The following is a 17,471-nucleotide window of genomic DNA, read 5'->3' as shown; positions in this document are numbered from 1 at the left end:
ATGAAACATTGATTTGACAACTGTTTGAAAGGATATCCTTGGAAACCAGTTACAAGTGCCTATCAATACTACAAGAGTGCAACATTATTCTCCTAAGGTTTAACTAAATGAAATGTTATAAAGCAGCAGAAAAAAAGCAAAATATGAATTTAAATAACTACAATAATATTGGAGTAACTTCTTACACTGATGCTTCTTATGATGTAAAAACATCTGCTACTTAGTTTATATCAATTCAGAAGTAATTCAAGCCAAGATGAATTAATATTCACTCAGCATTTCAACAGTTGGAAAACAGCAGAGAACTTCAGAAAGGTGCCAAGCTTTATGCAACGTGGTCATTCTTGGAATTGACCATACGCTCTATGTGTTTAACCTGCTGCTGTGAAATTTAGATCAATTCCTCTTGGAAAGAAAGGCCACTAGGGAAGACAAAGGTCCAGCCTAAACATAGCCCTTACAAAAATTACGTTTACTTCATACCAGCATTTTCAGATTAAAGTAACAGTTTATCTACCCAAAGAGCTGTGAAGCCAAGAGACACTATCAGTAATGAAACACCAACCTAGATATGTTCCTCTAAAGTCAACTGCAGTTCAAAGCATGGAGGATAGACTTGTACTTACTTTACAAATTTGCTTTATGCTCCTGTGACCACAGAAGCAAATCACAAACAGTACATGTTTCCAGTTCCCACTCCTGTTAATATTAAACTGCAGCCAACCTAGATATACACCTCCAATGCCAGCTTTAATTAAGAACCTGAAGGACAAACTTCTATTTGCTTATAAACATCCTTTACACTCCTATGACCATAGAAGCAAATAATAATGAAAAAAAAAATTAAAAAAAAAAAAAAATCATGTTTCCAATTCCCCCTGGCATTAAACTGCAGCCTCAGTAATACTAAACTACAAATCTACTCCAGTTTGGAGTGCTAGTAATCTTCCTAAACTGTAAAAATTCAGACACGAGACATTGAAAGACAATACACTTTTATCATTGCTTCTCAGAGGGGAATATTAAGCACAAGCACATCACAAATGAATCACATGAACAGTGCTTCAGCTCACCTTCTGTATGTCTTCACTCATTAATGTCTCTCGAGCAATGCAATAGTATCCCCCAGAAACTGCCATTAAAGTATAAATTATTATTATTATTGTACTGCCTACCTTGCTTTTGGGTTTGACTTCACCACAAAGCTTCAAAAGATCTGAAGACAATGAACTAAAAGAGAAATTACAGCACAGTTAGCAAGAAAACAGCTGTATCTTTGCAGAATGTGCATTTTTTATTTCATCCTTCTTCCTAGGGAATTGGTAGGCGATGTGGAAGGAAACCACATCACAGGTATCTTCTAATGGGTACATAATGTGTTGCAAAAAGAGGAAGTGACAGCTTCCTTTCTAGAACCAGATCCAGTTTGCTCACCTTCCTTCCGTCCCGGGACTATGCAATGGGGCATCCTCATCAGTACTATCTTCCAAATTTTCTAGAAAATTACCAAAAGAATAATGTTAGCCTGTTCATCTACATCAGGACATCCAGGCTTTATTACTGTACACAACATTTCAGATAATGTTGAATGTAGATGAACGGCATATATGAAAGGTAGTCAAGAGATTTTCTAAATCCCTATTTGCCAGTCATTTCCCATTGAATCTTCCTGTTTTTTCTTTTCCCTAATTTATTTTCATTTTTGATTTTTTCATTCATAAAGTTTCCTAAGGTCTTTCACACAGCTTAAGGAAATCATACACCTTGGCATACAGTGCCAGATGTGGTCCTCTATTGTAGTAGAGCAACATGGTTGACAGAGAAATAGAAATTGTAGGAGATCTGGAAGAAAGAAAGAAGAAAAGCAAAGCAGATTAACTGCAAGATATCGAAAAAAAGATGCTAGTCAATGGACAGCAAGGATGCTTGTTCCACTTCCTTTTTGTGATCATCCTGCTCCAAGACAGAATCAAATCTGTTAAAATAAAATAAAATAAAATAAAATAAAATAAAATAAAATAAAATAAAATAAAATAAAATAAAATAAAATAAAATAAAATAAAATAAAATAAAATAAAATAAAATAAAATAAAATAAAATAAAATAAAATAAAATGCATTTTAATCTAGCTAGTGAGCTGAGGCTCAGCTCCAGTTTATACAGAATGGCAGCATCAGCCTGACAGCAAGCACTTTGTTAGTATGTAAGCATATTGGTTTCAAAACAGGATGATGCCACCATTTAATACTATGGGCCTGCTTCTAAAGATACTAATTGCACTGAAGGTAACTGTGAAAAGAAGCTGTTCAGTAGAAATGCTCCTGAGGTAAAATGCATATTAATACCTGTGCACAAAAGACAAAACCAGCATGCATGGCACACATTGTTACGCTATCAAACATCAGATTAGCATGTCTGCATGCAAAACATCAGGCTAAGACAACCAGTCCAGGGCATGTGTACAATCAATTCCAAACTGCCAGGAGAAAAAATCCTTTACTTGCATGCTATTCTAGTGATAATTCAAAGTATAGCTTAAGGATATGGGTATTAAATTCCTGCAAGTCTCTTATTTTTGAACACACACGTGAAATTGTAAGGATTAAATAACGTTCTGATGACATTCCACTAAATCTCTTCTTTATTATTAGAGATGCTCTAAGGGTATTTACTTATCTCTGCCAGAAAGCAGATACCATTTGTAACACACAGCATTAATACATTTGGTACCCACATCAAAATAGGTTTGTCCATGCATATATTTTAAATGCAAGTTCATGCTTTGGAGAAAGGCAGGAAAAATATATAATCTCCAGTTGAATTCTCAGAAGAAAGAATGAGAGGGAAAATGCTGCCTTCTTGTGTACACTAAATCTAAAAATGTTTCCTGAAAAAGCTTAAAACATACATCAATCTAATACTAGCTCCAACAATGCACTTCAGAGGTATTCAGGGTTACACTGTTAAAACTCATAGAACAGTTGTTTTTTGTTGTTGTTTTTCCATCCTGGGTTTGAGCCCACACTAAATCTTTCATATATATGTTATTACTGGGTGTCTTCTGCAGATAAGATCTGGAGCACTGTTCCCCCCAGCAAGGAACCAAAGCAGCAACAGTAAAATAAATGCATTTTATTTCATTATTGTGATGATGTTACCTCATGCACTTCTCATAAAGGGCTTGTGATCAACTTTGGTGTTACTTGTAAAAGTAGAAAGCATGGGATTGCCACAGAAAATGGGATTTTACTTGTGGGCTCGCACTCACATGAACTGATGCGTTGTAGTAATGGTTTTCTTGGGTTTATCTGCAATTCATCACAGGAAGACTGTGGGAAGCCCCCAAGTAAAAACCAGTGCACAAAAACAAGAAGAAATGCAAAGAGACAGAAGAGTAAGATTCTCCAGGAAGGCCTGAGCAAGAGGAGATGAAAGGAACAATAAGGTTAGCAAAAGGAAGTACTGCTTGTGAGGAGCAGGAGACAGAACTGCTGATAATCGGTAAGACCAGTGCAGAGCTTTGCTGATGGCTTCACGATGAGGTCTTCGTCCTCATGTAGAAACAACTGAACAGTGCCAGTACAATTTGTACTGAAATGTGCCACACCAGCACTTTTAATCCAATGGAGACGACTTTTAACCTGCTCTTTCAAGATCTGCACACACACGGCTGTGAGCCCCAACCAGGAATGTCCGGCTGTCACAGCTGGGAAGGAGAAGCAGCTCCCACTGCTTCAGGAAGGAGTCACTCCAGCAACGTTTCACTTTGTGGTCATGCTAACTCTTCACAAGCACGAAGAGTTCATCTGCACCCAAGGTAGGTGTGCATAAAAAGCTCGTTCTGTAGGTAAAAATCTGAGCCTGTGATGCAGTTCACTGCAGATCGAAACCTTTTCTTCAGGCTCCATTTGAACACAGGTACACAACTACACTTGGGAACACCCCAACTTCTTCAAGCCAACTGTGTTCAAGTGGCTAAGAACTTACAGATTGCAGAGCTGAAAGAAGGCATCAAGGGAGCGTTTCACAAGCAGCTGATGATCAGCACCATGATCAGCACCCTGAAGGTGCAACTACTCTGTTAGGGATGAGGCTGAGAGGTCTTCCCCCTGAGCTGTTGAAATTGGTCTCTGCCACCCACACTTCCACCCTTGGCAATCGTGTCTGACTACCAGGGAGCCCCTGCACAAGAGTCCCAGTCACCAGCCTCAAAGCCTCACTTCAACAGCTTCTGAACTGTGTGCAGCCCAAAAGGTTTAACCACTAGTGATCTACAAAACACAGACCATCAACAGTGTGGATTTCTGTGTGGACTGAGGTTAGTATGGTGTATTCAGTTTAAGGTACATCCAGTGAAGTTTCCTTCCTAAAAAGTGTTAACACAGTCCTGAGTGGCTTAAGTGTTTTAAAAGCCTCAGTTCATGCTTGCAAAGTGTTAAAAAGCTTCTTTAATGGTATATACTCTACAAAAATTTTCACAGTAGAGCTACCGTTTCAATGCATTTAACAAAAGTCTTTTCAAAAGAATGCTCCAGATGCTGTTAACAAGTGAAAGCCTGTCCAGAGCTAAAAGAAAATGCAGTGCTAACATCCTAGCTGGAGAAGCATTGCTGTCACACCAACAGGGGTGAACACACACACACAAACACACACAAGAAAGGGGCTATTCTAGACAAACTACAATACTAATAACCACTGATGTTTCTGAGGAAATACTAGCCAAATGCAGCAACATGCCCTAACACAGATCATCAGCAGGTGTCATCTGTCGAGACACTGGCAAAGCTGTAATTGTTCTCACTGGCTTATACCAGGTGATGATCTATACACTTTAAGACAGTCCTGTACATATGAAATGTTTCAGATGCCTATGCAGACTAGCACAGGACACCTTAATGGGATTAGAAGTAACACAGGATGATACAAAACAAGCTGACATCAGGAATATTTCTTTCAGGTTTCAAACATAGCCAAATTCACGACTGGAAGTATAGGAGCTGAGAGAGTGAGTGTTGTTTTCTTCGGAATAATTTAGAAGCAACAACAAAAAAAGATTTATCTCCTCAAAGTTAGTGAAGTCAATAACTAAACCCAATTGAAAAAAAAAGTGAGAAAAAAGCTCCATTCTGTAAAATATTTACATTACAAAATAAACTATGTTAAAAATGAACTGCATTAAGAACTTTTTTTTTTTTCAGAAAAAAGGTAGAATTTATCACAGCTATAGTGGTAATATGGCATAACATAGCCTTATGTAGTCTGAATATTAAAGGTTGACAGACAGTAAGTCATAAAATTGAAATACAGCTCTGCTTTCTGCATTCACTTATGTACCAAACCTAACGTGAAGCTATGGGGGTTTCAGAAAGGAGGAATGCTCTGTAAGCTCATGGTAACGAGTACATTTACAGAGTAGTTCATGCAAACTTCACACACTCACAAATTCTAAGACGCACCAGTTAGTGAACATGAATGAATTAGTAACTCATGCAGCTGTACAGTACACAGAAAGCTAAACATACTTACCCAGCGGTATGCTATCTAGGTCTGTGTAATAACAGCAACAAGGAAACAAAAGCAACACTCCAATCAAAACATATCCATTTATAAATAGAAATAAAACATAAGTACCCAAATGTACTCTATATTTTTTCTTAATATCATCTCACGAGAAGTAGAATAGATGCCGTAACAGACATACAATGCCACTTTCAAAATCACTAACGTACGATGATTGAACAGGATTATATGTTTAGAATTTCACATTCAAATGTTAAAAAGACATCAAATTGTAAATGCAATCTTTTATAAAAATAACAGACAGATTATTTGAATTTTAAAGATCTCGATAATAAAAAGCTTATTTCCTACATTTCACTGCTGAGTGGATATACTTAAAAATGACATACATGCACATCAATTGTGAAATAGAGTTTAAATTTAATATGTTAAAATACAGCATCTATTCAGAAAAGAAACAGCCTAGAATGCCCAGTACAGCATGCATGAAAGGCAAACATGACATGCAGCTGACAGCTCAGAATATAAGATGACAAAATTACCTTGCAAAGCATGACCCAGCAAAGCATCAAGTTCAGGATTTAACTCAGCTTTCTCTTTCAGCATATGAAACAGCAGTTGGTTTTGAGTAGCACTAGTGATTTCGGTCTGCTTAAGGCGCCCCTCAAGAACTTTAATCTGAGCTTCTTTCTGAGCTGCTTGGAGACCCTACGAAAGAAAACAAACAAAAACAATGACGTTTTGTCACAACACCTTTGTTTAGAAAAGAAGAATTGCCCCAAGTTTTTAAAAACTACGAATACAAAAAACACGTAACCTTTCTTTCACACCCTAAAGTTCAGATGTTAATTAAAAGATTAAGAGTCAACTTGTGATCCTCAGACTCTTCCTTGTAAATATGCATCCAGAGGTTAACTTGGATATGAATCCCAAGTATAATTCGTAGATTTCTCATGCTTATTCAAGACCAAAAAGCACATGAAAATTAACACCTTAATTTTTTCACACATCACTACAGTACCCTTTTATTATTATTATTATTATTATTATTAATCTATTACCTATGATACTCTGTAATAAAGCAAAATCAGAACAGTAATCTTTCCTACAGAATTACTCGTTGCACATTCAGCTTTTGCCAGAAGATCTCTCAGTCTAACTTAAGAGAGAATCCATTTTAAGGAAAATTCCCTAGATCCCTGGTTTAGTGGGGCTTTTTTAGCTGAAGAAAGTGTAGCCAGGGAAATTTAGAGGAAAGACTTTCCAAATAGAAGAGAATTTGAAAGGTGAAGGTACAAAGCATCTTCTGAAGTGCTTGCAGGATAGAAGATGACCAAGCGCTACCAATTAAGAAAGTATAGTACTATGGACAAAGATTTGATTCTTATTTTATCAGAACTAAAACAATAGGCATGTTTCAATAGACACATGTGGAAACAAAACAGAAAGCGTGCATGATCAATTTTGCAAGAAAGTCCTTCACATAATGCAACGTTTTACTGTTAATTGAAAGGAGAAATTGTTAACAGAGAAAGTCAGAGACTCCTCTCTCATATATTCTGTTGCAAGGAATCAGGTATGCATTCAACCCAACTAAGGGCTGACAAAACAAATTTTGCAAAAGCCAATGTGGTTATGGGAATTTTCTTCCCAGGTTTCTTCTTGTTTTGTTCTCAAACTTTTTAGACTACCTTAGTCACCATAGTAGTGAATGAAGAAGGCAGAATTAGCCACTGGGACTGGCTCAAAGTTCATTTCAATAGTCCCGAAATCTTTCACTCAATTCCGTGTCATTGAGCATGGCCTCCAAACACAAAGAAAAGAAGCTGCTAGAGCATGTGATATATGTGTGCACATGGTTATAAACTGCCAATTACTCATTTTGAAAGTATTATTTCCCAAAGCTTTAAGAAAAGCCCATCTTGCTCTACTCAAAAGCAGAAGTCTCACCAAAGTGTGCCATGCAACGTTATATTATCCTACCTTAAAACAATTGTTTTAAAAAAGGCTCACATTCTTAATAAAGTCGCTGAGCTGAGCCAGTCTTTAAAGAGAACATCCTGAGCATTTATTAGGAGGTTGTTGGAAAACATGGAAATACATTATTTATTTGATGCTAATTACCTCATGTAGTTCTTTTAACAGCACTATATTTTTGTAGAATGAAGTGGCCTCTTCTGGGGATTAACAAAACACCAAACGGGTTGAAGCTGACAATGGATCTCAAGGGCCTCCACACTGAGAACCAGCATGACTCAGTAGTGCTGACCTGCTTTGTTAGGTCTGGCTTACTTTCCACAGGTGTAAATTTAAGTTAGCCAGCCTTTCTGTCAGCACAGCTCTGCTCCTGATACATGGCACAGTTCTGACACACACACATTTCGCTTGCTACATTACCTTATTGATACCCATCGTGAGGAAGTGATCAAGCAAATATCGAGCTTCGGTCAAAGTGCAAGCATTAATCACCGCTGTTACATCCAAGGTCTCTCCCTCTTCCTACACGTGCACCAATAAAAGAGTCAGGTGGTAAGGAAAAAAATGCATTTTTGAAATTACTTAATAATTTCTTACTCATAGAAAATAGAAACAGTGCGGATGCTCCAATATTGCCCAATTATTCCCTTGGCTACCTCTAAACTATGCCTGACAGTCTTTTTTTTCCAAACTATCCACCAAAATATTCCATTGTACAGACTCTGCAGCCTTCCAATTCTTCCATTTATTTCCTGTTAGAAAACTCTTACTAATCTGTAACTCATACACTTCCTTTCTAAGCTATTCACAGTGGATACAGAAAGAAATTTATTTCTTTAGTCTCTGCTCCCTTTGTGTATTTGAAGACTTCTCCCCCTAGTCTTCTCATTATTTTTCTTCTGATTATTCTCAGTCAGTATTAAGCACTCGGGTACCCTTAGGAATTAAGAAGTCTTTTGTGTTCACTATTTTATTGTCAGTATAAAGTCCTGTAACCTTGCACTACACTGTCCAAAATTCAAGAAATCCTGATGCAAATAAAACAGTAAGAGCTACTGGTAACACAACATGCTTTAATGCACAAATTAGGCCAAGGTGACAGAGGGAGAACTCAAAGACTGCTATGTAAAAACAGTGGTTAAGTCTTACAGTTCAGACTTCATATTACCACACACTGAGGGATCTAAGAGACTGTACCTGGTGGCTTCCTCCTGCTAGATCATGTATGTTACGATGCACATTACAAATTTTCACATTTCACTGCTTTACATCAATCATAATAGTAACTTAATAAGGGAGGATGTCTGTCTGAGGTCAGTCCTAAACAAGCAACTTCAACTGAAAAGCCTCCTTAGTTACAGAAAGCCATTGTTCCATAATTGGAAATTTACTAAAGGGCAATAGGTAATAAAAGTAATTGACATAAATGCTAACATACAAAACTACTTATGTATATTTAAACCATATGAAAACAACACAAGGGACTAGAAGTATATCTACTGCTGCAGGAAGAGGATAAAAGCTGGTAACTTTTGGTCCCAAGAATTACATTAATATGATACCAGCAGAATAGAAGGCATCAGTTTCAATGTTTAAACACTTTGTGTATTAACTTGCATTATGGTATCAACACTAAAACTCAGACCTGAAGGTCCAGTTGCATTTACATCCTTCATTTCAGGCTTCACTTAATTTTTCACCAACTTCCAGTTCCTTTATACAACCAAAACAAATTTTGTTTCTAAACAGAAACAGTTTCAAGGCTAACACAGTTGTTTTTTGTTTTCAGTCTTTCCATTATTTCAATTAATATTTGACCTACCTTTGCTTCTTCCATTTGCATGATGTTTGCTTGGCAGTCAGAAATGCTGTCATTAATGTAGTCTATATTTGCAGTTAGTGATTCCATCTCTTCGTTTATATTTTGGACATTTCTATCTGCTTCACTGCCACCCCCATCCTTGATGAGCCTCTCCCTTTTCTTTGAAAGTTTTTCTCTTCGTTTTGTAAGCTCTTCACGTTGCTATTTTCCCCAAAGACATAATATGACATAAAAATTAGTAAACACTTAGAGCACTTAAGTGCCCTTATTCTGTTTTCTTTTCCTTCTTAAAATTTAACTAGCACGTCATTATTTTTATTATATTTTATTATATAATTTAATAAAATAAAATAAAATGTAATAAAATTATATTTTATTATTATATTTTATTATTTCTATGTGAACAAAGAAATTCTACAGGTAAATATTTTAATATATTTACACATGATCCCATTAATGTGTTTTTCTTTACTAAGCACAGAAAGCCCATCTCCAAACGCTTACTAGAGTTAAAAGCTTCTTCATTGCCTGCAAGGGATTCCAAGTCACTTTGCCTATGCCACCATCCCAGCAATATATTTACAACAAATGTAAATAAACTACTCTTTATTTAATATGACCACATAGCCAATAGTCCATAGTAGGTCACCCACCGTAAGTAACCTGTTCATATCTGCCTCCATATTGGAAATGGTCATCCTCTGCATGATGATATCAGTCACTCTGCGTTCAAGTAACTGCCACTTCATCCTGGCTGCCTTTGAGGAATAAACTCGTGTTGTCACTGCTTTCCGCTGATATTTCTTTCTGTTATAAATTCAAGAGAAACATACAGCTAAGTCTAAAGTAGTCCAGGCTTGAAGAGGGAAACTATCAGGCCAGAATATTTTTCTGGAACAACTTAAATTTCTTGCAGAATTTCCTGCAGTTTGTCAAAATGCACCAGAAACCTACGTGCACCCTGCACTGAACTCTACTACACTTAAATTTATAGCATTTGTTAAAAAAAATGTATCAGCACTGCGGCATCTTGAAATTCAGTGCCACCGAAGAATCATTCCCTGTTTAACAAGAAAATGTGCTTCAAGCTGCAGTGGAAGCCCATCAGTAAAGCTAATGTATTACACTGGGTTTTACAACAAGATTATTGTTGAAAATAAGAACATTACGGGCCTTGGACCCATAAGGACATTTCTTTGAAACAGATTAACTGGATTTTGAAAATTTTGTGCATCTTAATACACTTTATCCTTTAATGTCATTTTAAATTATTCCACGCTTACTTAAGCCCACAAAATGAAAATTATATTTGGTAATGGTAAAATGACTGTTTTATGAGCATTACATGACAGCAGTCTGAAAAATACCAATGACTGCAATATGTACCATTAGCATGAATATCTGCTATAAAGCTCATGCAATTTCCAGTTCTCTTAAGAAAGTACTAAAGAGTTTTAATCCTTACCCTGTTCCATTTGTTGCAGTTACAGACAACGCTTGAACCCTTGCAACAGGGATTCTCATCTTCTGCTGTGCTGCTGTTCTGGAGCCATCGTGCTCAACTGATGAGCTAGAACTTGGTTCCTGAATTGGATGCTCAGGCAGACTCAGCTTTCGACTTACTTTTCCTGCTGCTTTATCAGACAGAGGCCTTACTTGCCGACGAAGGGCTGTGACCTGAAACAGAGCGAAAAGACACAATTACCCTGAAACTCCATTCTAAGTTGCAGCAACACAGTGTTATTCTGCTTTCAATAATGTGTTATTGTTTTACCACAGTACCTCTTCAGTTTTGCGACGTAAGATTACTTCTTGATTTCTCTTCTGAGCTTCCAGAAGCTTGAGCTGGTGCTGTGGAAAAAACAAAAGCAACAGATGATATTCCTTCCATTCTCTGCCACAATGAATCACTGTATTAAAGAAAAGAAAAGAAAAAAACAACAACTTTATACGCTAATGTAAGTTTGCATAAATATTGTGACATGAAGGGTCCAGTCAGAATGGTTTCTTGCTCTTTCTAGGACAGAATGACAGTACATTTTTCACTATAGTTATTCTCTACCAAAAAGACCACTTGCATGCAAATAAGGTGATAGCAACAGTTTTGTAAAGATTCATTAATAAAACAAAACACTGATGTACATATTCAGCAAGTCTTCCATTTTTTGTTGCACTTATCACTTGAAGCTAGGAACTGAGTTATCACGTAAGTCAAATTATGTGCATTTTGACTGGCAAAAGTATACAGGTACATGCCTGCCTCAGTAAATACATTTACACAGGGCACATGCTGGCTAATGGATGCGCATCTTAACAATAGCTACTTATTCCAGATGAAAGTTCTCTATCTCTTTAATCACCTCTCGTTTGCGTTGCTCCTTTTTAAGTTGTGCAATTTCTCTATTTCTTCTAGACTCAGTCATTCGAGCTTTCTCCTGTTCTTCTTTCATTTGTTTCATCAGGCGAACCTGTGAAGAAGTCATCACTTAGAAAAGCTGTTTGCACTGAAGTGCTATTCCCAGTCCCCACCATATAAAGGTTTTTTTTTTTCCCTCCAAACTACCATCTTTCAGTATATTACATGCTTTTAGCAATTTCCCTTCTCCATCTAATGTGTCTTTTTCACTCAGTACTGAATAACAAGTAATAAGCAGCACAAGCTTCTCCACATGTTTGATGCAGTAATATCCGTTCATTAATCCTAAAAGGGCTCCCCATACACATGTGCACACACAGGAATAGCATAGTCTTCAAATCTTTTCTGTTTTCAGTCTTTTGAGCAGCTGACAGCAAGAACAGAATTATCCAGTGGATAAACGCAGAGATGATCTCAATCCATCTTCCACTGAACAAACACTCATTGTAAGAGACTTAAAAATACTGAAATATACCTTAGTTTTCTTCATCTCTGTCACCTCCTGCTGCAGTTTCTTCAGTTGCTTTTCATATTGAGACTGATTCTTAAGCAACCGTGCATGTTCCTTTTGAGCTGTTTGAAGTCTCTGCAGTTCTTTATTCATGGCTTGGAGTTTCTTTTCATATTCTGACTTGATTTTTTTTGCCTTTTCTTCTGAATAGGTCTCTACAGAACCTAGAACAAAAGGGAATTCTTAGTCTGCTTTTGTTTACAATGTTTTCATTTTGCCAGCCACAGCAGAAGACTCTTTCCTCTGCTTTTAGCATTTTTCACAATATTTGAAAAACGTCATTTGCATCTAGTTCCTGTCACCTGCACTGTTTCAAGATCTTTATCTTTTATGTCTTCCTGGGTAAGGGATCAAATCTTACTGCTTTCCTTCTGATTTCTTTGCACTCAGCAATAAATATCCAAATACCTGAAGACACAGATATGCGCATGCTTGCTCACTCATACACATACAAGATCACAAGAACAGTCAAACCAGGTCCTTAGAGACATCAGGCCTAAAAACCACTTTCTGATGCTGATCAAAAGGGAAGGTCTAAGGAAGGATAAGGGAATAGCAAAAGCATACAGAGTAAATATGATAAAGTATATACAGTATATTTTTAAAAGAAATAATAGAAACAAACCAATAAAAAAAAAAAAACTTCCCCCAAACTTCAAATTATTCATGGCTCAATTAATGCCACAATTAATTTTTCATCTTAACACGACTCTATGTAAATCTGTGGTAGCCAGTAAAACTTCTCTGCAAGGCCACTTTGATTTTCATTCTTATTTTAGGCAAGCCAAAGAAAAGGGGGAGGCTGGCACTAAAACAAACTTTTAATTCATGTACTATCTCAAGAACTATGTTAAAAAGAAAATGAGAGTTCCTAGAAAACTGAAAATGCTCATTCAAGTAAATCAAATACCTGTCAGTAGCAGTAATTTTTTTGAGAAAAATCTCTCAATTCTGATAGAAACTAGAATGAAATAAGTATGACTCACTAGCATTTTGGGTACAAACCTGTTTCTGTTTTCTGCAAGTTCCTATGTTTGCAAAAAGAGGCAAGGAAAGTGGCAAACAATTCAACCTGGAGATCTTACCATTTAGATTTAAATAATTTTTACTTCTTACCCAAGTTTTGAAGAACCTGATCTCTTTCAAGCTGCGTGTCTCGAATCTTATGTTGTAGCATCATTAGTTTCTCCTCATACTGTTTTTTCAGTGTTTGCAGTCTTCGCTGGCTGTTTTCTAGCTCGTCTATCAGTTTCTGCTTAATGGCTATTTCACAGGTGATATTTGCCAAGTCAGCCTGATAATTTTCTGAAATAAAAAGATATGGATAATTAAGATTTCTGTTAACAGAATGGTTACCACATAAATATGGATTCCCCCTGCAATGTTAAGGTCATTTCCTGATGTGTAGCTGTACACAGGAAAACTCTAAATGAAACACAATGAAGCAAGTGAAACCATTACTGAAATTCATGACAAAGTCTCCTCCTTAAACATTCTCCATGATAGAACTGGGAAAGAGGGAGGAAAAGATCTCTCTCATTGGAACTTAGTTGCCCAAATGTTTTAATTCTTTACAGTTAAAACTCACCATCAGCAGTCTCTCCTAAACTATAACTCCTAACTATAGAAGTTATTTAGACTGTGAGACCTGAATCACCTCAGGGCTGGAGAACAACTTTGATTTTATAACCTGCTGAGTTTATGATTCAAAGTCTGGCTGTTGCCAAACTCCAATGGGAGACTTTCCCTTCTCTAGCTCTTGAAAAAAATACTGCCAAAATCCTAAGAGAGTAGCTGTCTCATTCACATAAGTGGAATGAGGCAGGGACTGAAACCAGTCAGAGTGAAAAGTAAGGAAAAAGGATTAGCCCAAGGTTTATAGAAGTTTAACTAATTTATTTGATGAGTTGGGTCTTTTTTTTGGTTTAAGATTATGTGCTCCAGATTTATTTATTTATTTTAGGTTCTGCAAATGCTGCTAATTGCTTGTGACTCTCAAACAGGAAGCAATCAGCAGACTTGCTTTGCCCATTTGGCCCAACTCACAGGAGTGAATTGCTGGTAATGCTAGCTGTCACTCTAGCAATATTAATTTGCATGCCACAAGTACACCAGCTGTTGATGCTTCAACATAAATAGACACGACCTCTGCAAAATTAGGAAGGCTGACGGACTCCCAGCATTTCAAAATTAAATGTTACCCATGCCCAAATTAGCAAAATGGGAGCTGTCACTGTGGTGATTAGTCCAGAGTCATAAAAATAACCAAATACTTAAGCCTTTCACATCAGGTATTCTAACTAAAGAAGAAAAGTGTTGTTAAGCACCTGATGGCTTCTCTTCAGTTTTAAAGCCAGTATTGGGATGCTTAATCAGATGTAGATTATATATTTTAGCATCAAAGGCAACAAAGAATTCCCTGGACATACAATCCACAGAGTATTATTAACAGTGGGTTGACAACATGCTATCTGGGCTGCCTCAAAAAATCAAAAACAACAAATAAAAAGAATTGCAGATAGTGTTTGTACCAAAAATTCTACAAAATATTGCACTGATATCACCTTTTTCATCAGAGTCAGAATCTGACTCATCTGAGCTTTCAACAACTTCCATGTCATCTTCATCCTCATCATCTTCCTCTTCTTCATCTTCATGATCACTTGCTTCCTGAATTTCCTCCTACAAAACATAGAGGAGAAAGACATTAAAACATGCCCACGCTTCACCTCCCATTTGCTTCCTATTATCACCGGGAAGCAACAATATTCACCTGACTCATTCCTAATTTTCTTTCTATAACCTTGTAAATCTGTACACAGAGAATAAATAAATCAACACAAGTACTTATAAATACTTACTGCTTCCAATTCATTATTCTCCCTCTCCGAAGTGCCTTTTTCATCTCTCTTCTCTTGCTCGTTATCTGTGTTGTCATCTTTAACACTAGCAGAAGAGGCACATACACAAAATATTCATAAACTGAAATGGCAAGTGCTTCCCATCCCCCAAACCTATAAGTTGTAATTTTAAATAAAGATGAAAAACAAAGTGCATACAAAGGTATAAATGTTGGGCATGGGTAAAACACAACTTCCAAATTCCCACAGAGCATAAAATAATGCTTAATCACTTTCAATCCTAGCTTACACAATATTAACGAGTATCACATATTTTTAATCCATATTGCGCAGCAGGGACGATCAAAATACAAATCTTTGTAAACTGCAGAAGTATTCTTTTTGCATGGAAGTTGCAGTGTACCCAAAATAGCTTTTACTAAACACAGAAAAACGTGTGCAGGTGCAATAAACATTTATAGATGTTACTACACTCTCGATCTATAACAGAGCCTAACATGCCTATGATCATCTGAAATCTTATGCATAAACCCTAAGAGAAAATTTCCTAACCTATTGTACCACACCTACTCTTTGGATCAGTTATCTACCTGGACATCAAGGGAACGCTCAAAATAGGCGTTGATTGATACAACAACAAAAAGAGTTGAGAAAGACTGAATTTTTGAAACAGGATTGCATCTCAAAAAGGAACTTTTCCCAACAATTAACATTGCATTTCAGTATGTTTCCATGCTTCTGTTTTTCAGAGTATGGTTCAAAATGTATTTAAATGCTAAGTACCTTTATATTTTTTCCTCTTTTAAGGACCTGAACTGTGAACTGTAATTGTAACTATGGCTCATCAATTTTTATTGTTACTATTATTTTTAGAGTGCAGAGCTTAGATACCGCATGCCAATGTTAAAATTCAAAAATTGATGGCACTCTGCAAATTCTCGTGGACCAAGTATCAGTCCCTCTAGAATTACACATGCAAAACCCAAACAATCCCCAATAGCCAGGAAATTGTGACAGAACAGGGATAGACACAAGGGGAAGGGAGCACTGAGAGACCAAACTCTGACAAATCCAGTCCTCAGTGCTGTGACAAGACAGGTTCAACAGATTTGAGAAACTACTCAAATTTAGAAGTCACTTTTAAGACAGAGCTCTATTCTAAAGAGCACTGGTTACAGTGCTAGATGGTTCCTTCTGCCCTACTCATCACCAGTGAAACTGAATCCAGCTACAGCTGACGATGAGCAAGGCAGAGGGCATTCACTTTGATCTGCTGAATCCATGCAGCAGTGTGGAGGCTGGAAGTAAAAAGCTGACCCAGATTTGTCCAGAAAACAAATGCCAGACAAAAAACACTGAGCTTTGCAATCTTATTTCCACAGATTCTCATCTTACTCAGCCCACAACATGCTCTGTTTCACATGGACTAATAAGCTTAAATGTTAATAAATCGTAGCTCTAATCTTCATACAGATCAAGAGAAGTTCCCAGGTTCCCTTCTGCACACAGTACGGAGCTCACCACTACAGAGAACTTGTGTTCTGCTTAATAAATGGGAGAAGACAGGAGGAAGGAGACCCAGCAGCTCCTCCAGACAGAACCAGGATGCTTAATAGGTATACTACTGATCTGCAGATTCACGTCATCATCCTACATGAATCCAGTGTGGGTTTTTTCAATCAAAGTAGACAGCTGACAAATAAAAGCTCCTTTACTTTAGTTTTTAAGGATAGTGTGTTTCTCTTTTTAGTCATAGAGCCTTTAATATAACTGCTCTCCATCTATTACCTTGGCTGAAATTGAACTGAAAGAATGGTCAAGGCTTCAGTAATGCGATTTCGAGAAAATCAAAGGGACTGTGAGCGGACTTAACTGAAGTATGAAGGTCACATGCCAAAATTATTATGGTGGTATACTGCCTGCTATACGTTACCTATTATATGAGCTACAGAACTTTCCTCCTGCCCTTCATCCCATACAGGACATGCAAGAAAGAAATCTACTTAGTTCTACAGCGGCTCCCAAAGGCACCACCAGCCCACAACTGCTTGCAATCCCAAAGTCAACCTCAACTCCACAACAGAAGTTTCCTCCTCGACACTTGCTGAAAGCCAAAACAGGACAGAATTCTGAAAAGCTGAAGGATCTACTTTTGAGGTACTTATGAATCTACCCAACTTCTTTCCATGTATGACAACCACTTAATTGAAATTACAGTTAATTAAAAACCTGGGAAATATTCCAACCTTCTTTCTTCTTGACTGCTTTCCTCAAGTTTCTGTAGCCTTCAAAAGCACGAGGTACAGTATTGGAAGGCCAAGCCAATGAAGGACAAACCAGACAGTGAAAAGCAAAAGTGATAAG

General features: G+C 37.0%; 1 protein-coding gene across 7 annotated transcripts in view; it reads right to left on the bottom strand.

Annotated features, from left to right (window-relative positions):
- KIF21A (kinesin family member 21A) overlaps window positions 1-17,471 on the bottom strand; it is an 88,221-nt gene that overhangs the window by 21,070 nt on the left and 49,680 nt on the right. For 4 of the 7 annotated variants that reach the window (XM_032193068.1, XM_032193013.1, XM_032193040.1 and 1 more), the window contains exons 12-26: window positions 17,354-17,392; window positions 15,108-15,192; window positions 14,811-14,928; window positions 13,363-13,551; window positions 12,211-12,410; window positions 11,680-11,787; window positions 11,102-11,170; window positions 10,785-10,996; window positions 9,973-10,126; window positions 9,320-9,520; window positions 7,918-8,019; window positions 6,063-6,228; window positions 5,527-5,547; window positions 1,435-1,495; window positions 1,176-1,230 (exon numbers count right to left, since the gene is read on the bottom strand). In XM_032193068.1, coding sequence (XP_032048959.1) covers window positions 1,176-1,230; window positions 1,435-1,495; window positions 5,527-5,547; window positions 6,063-6,228; window positions 7,918-8,019; window positions 9,320-9,520; window positions 9,973-10,126; window positions 10,785-10,996; window positions 11,102-11,170; window positions 11,680-11,787; window positions 12,211-12,410; window positions 13,363-13,551; window positions 14,811-14,928; window positions 15,108-15,192; window positions 17,354-17,392 — 1,780 coding nt within the window. The remainder of the gene's footprint in view (window positions 1-1,175; window positions 1,231-1,434; window positions 1,496-5,526; window positions 5,548-6,062; window positions 6,229-7,917; window positions 8,020-9,319; window positions 9,521-9,972; window positions 10,127-10,784; window positions 10,997-11,101; window positions 11,171-11,679; window positions 11,788-12,210; window positions 12,411-13,362; window positions 13,552-14,810; window positions 14,929-15,107; window positions 15,193-17,353; window positions 17,393-17,471) is intronic. The other 3 variants (XM_032193022.1, XM_032193050.1, XM_032193059.1) reach the window with 3 other exon arrangements.

The sequence above is a fragment of the Aythya fuligula genome, chromosome 1 (genome assembly GCF_009819795.1).
Source record: "Aythya fuligula isolate bAytFul2 chromosome 1, bAytFul2.pri, whole genome shotgun sequence".
Lineage (NCBI taxonomy): Eukaryota > Metazoa > Chordata > Aves > Anseriformes > Anatidae > Aythya > Aythya fuligula.
The sequence above is the reverse complement of the archived record's forward strand: the minus strand, read 5'-3'. Positions and strand labels throughout refer to the sequence as shown.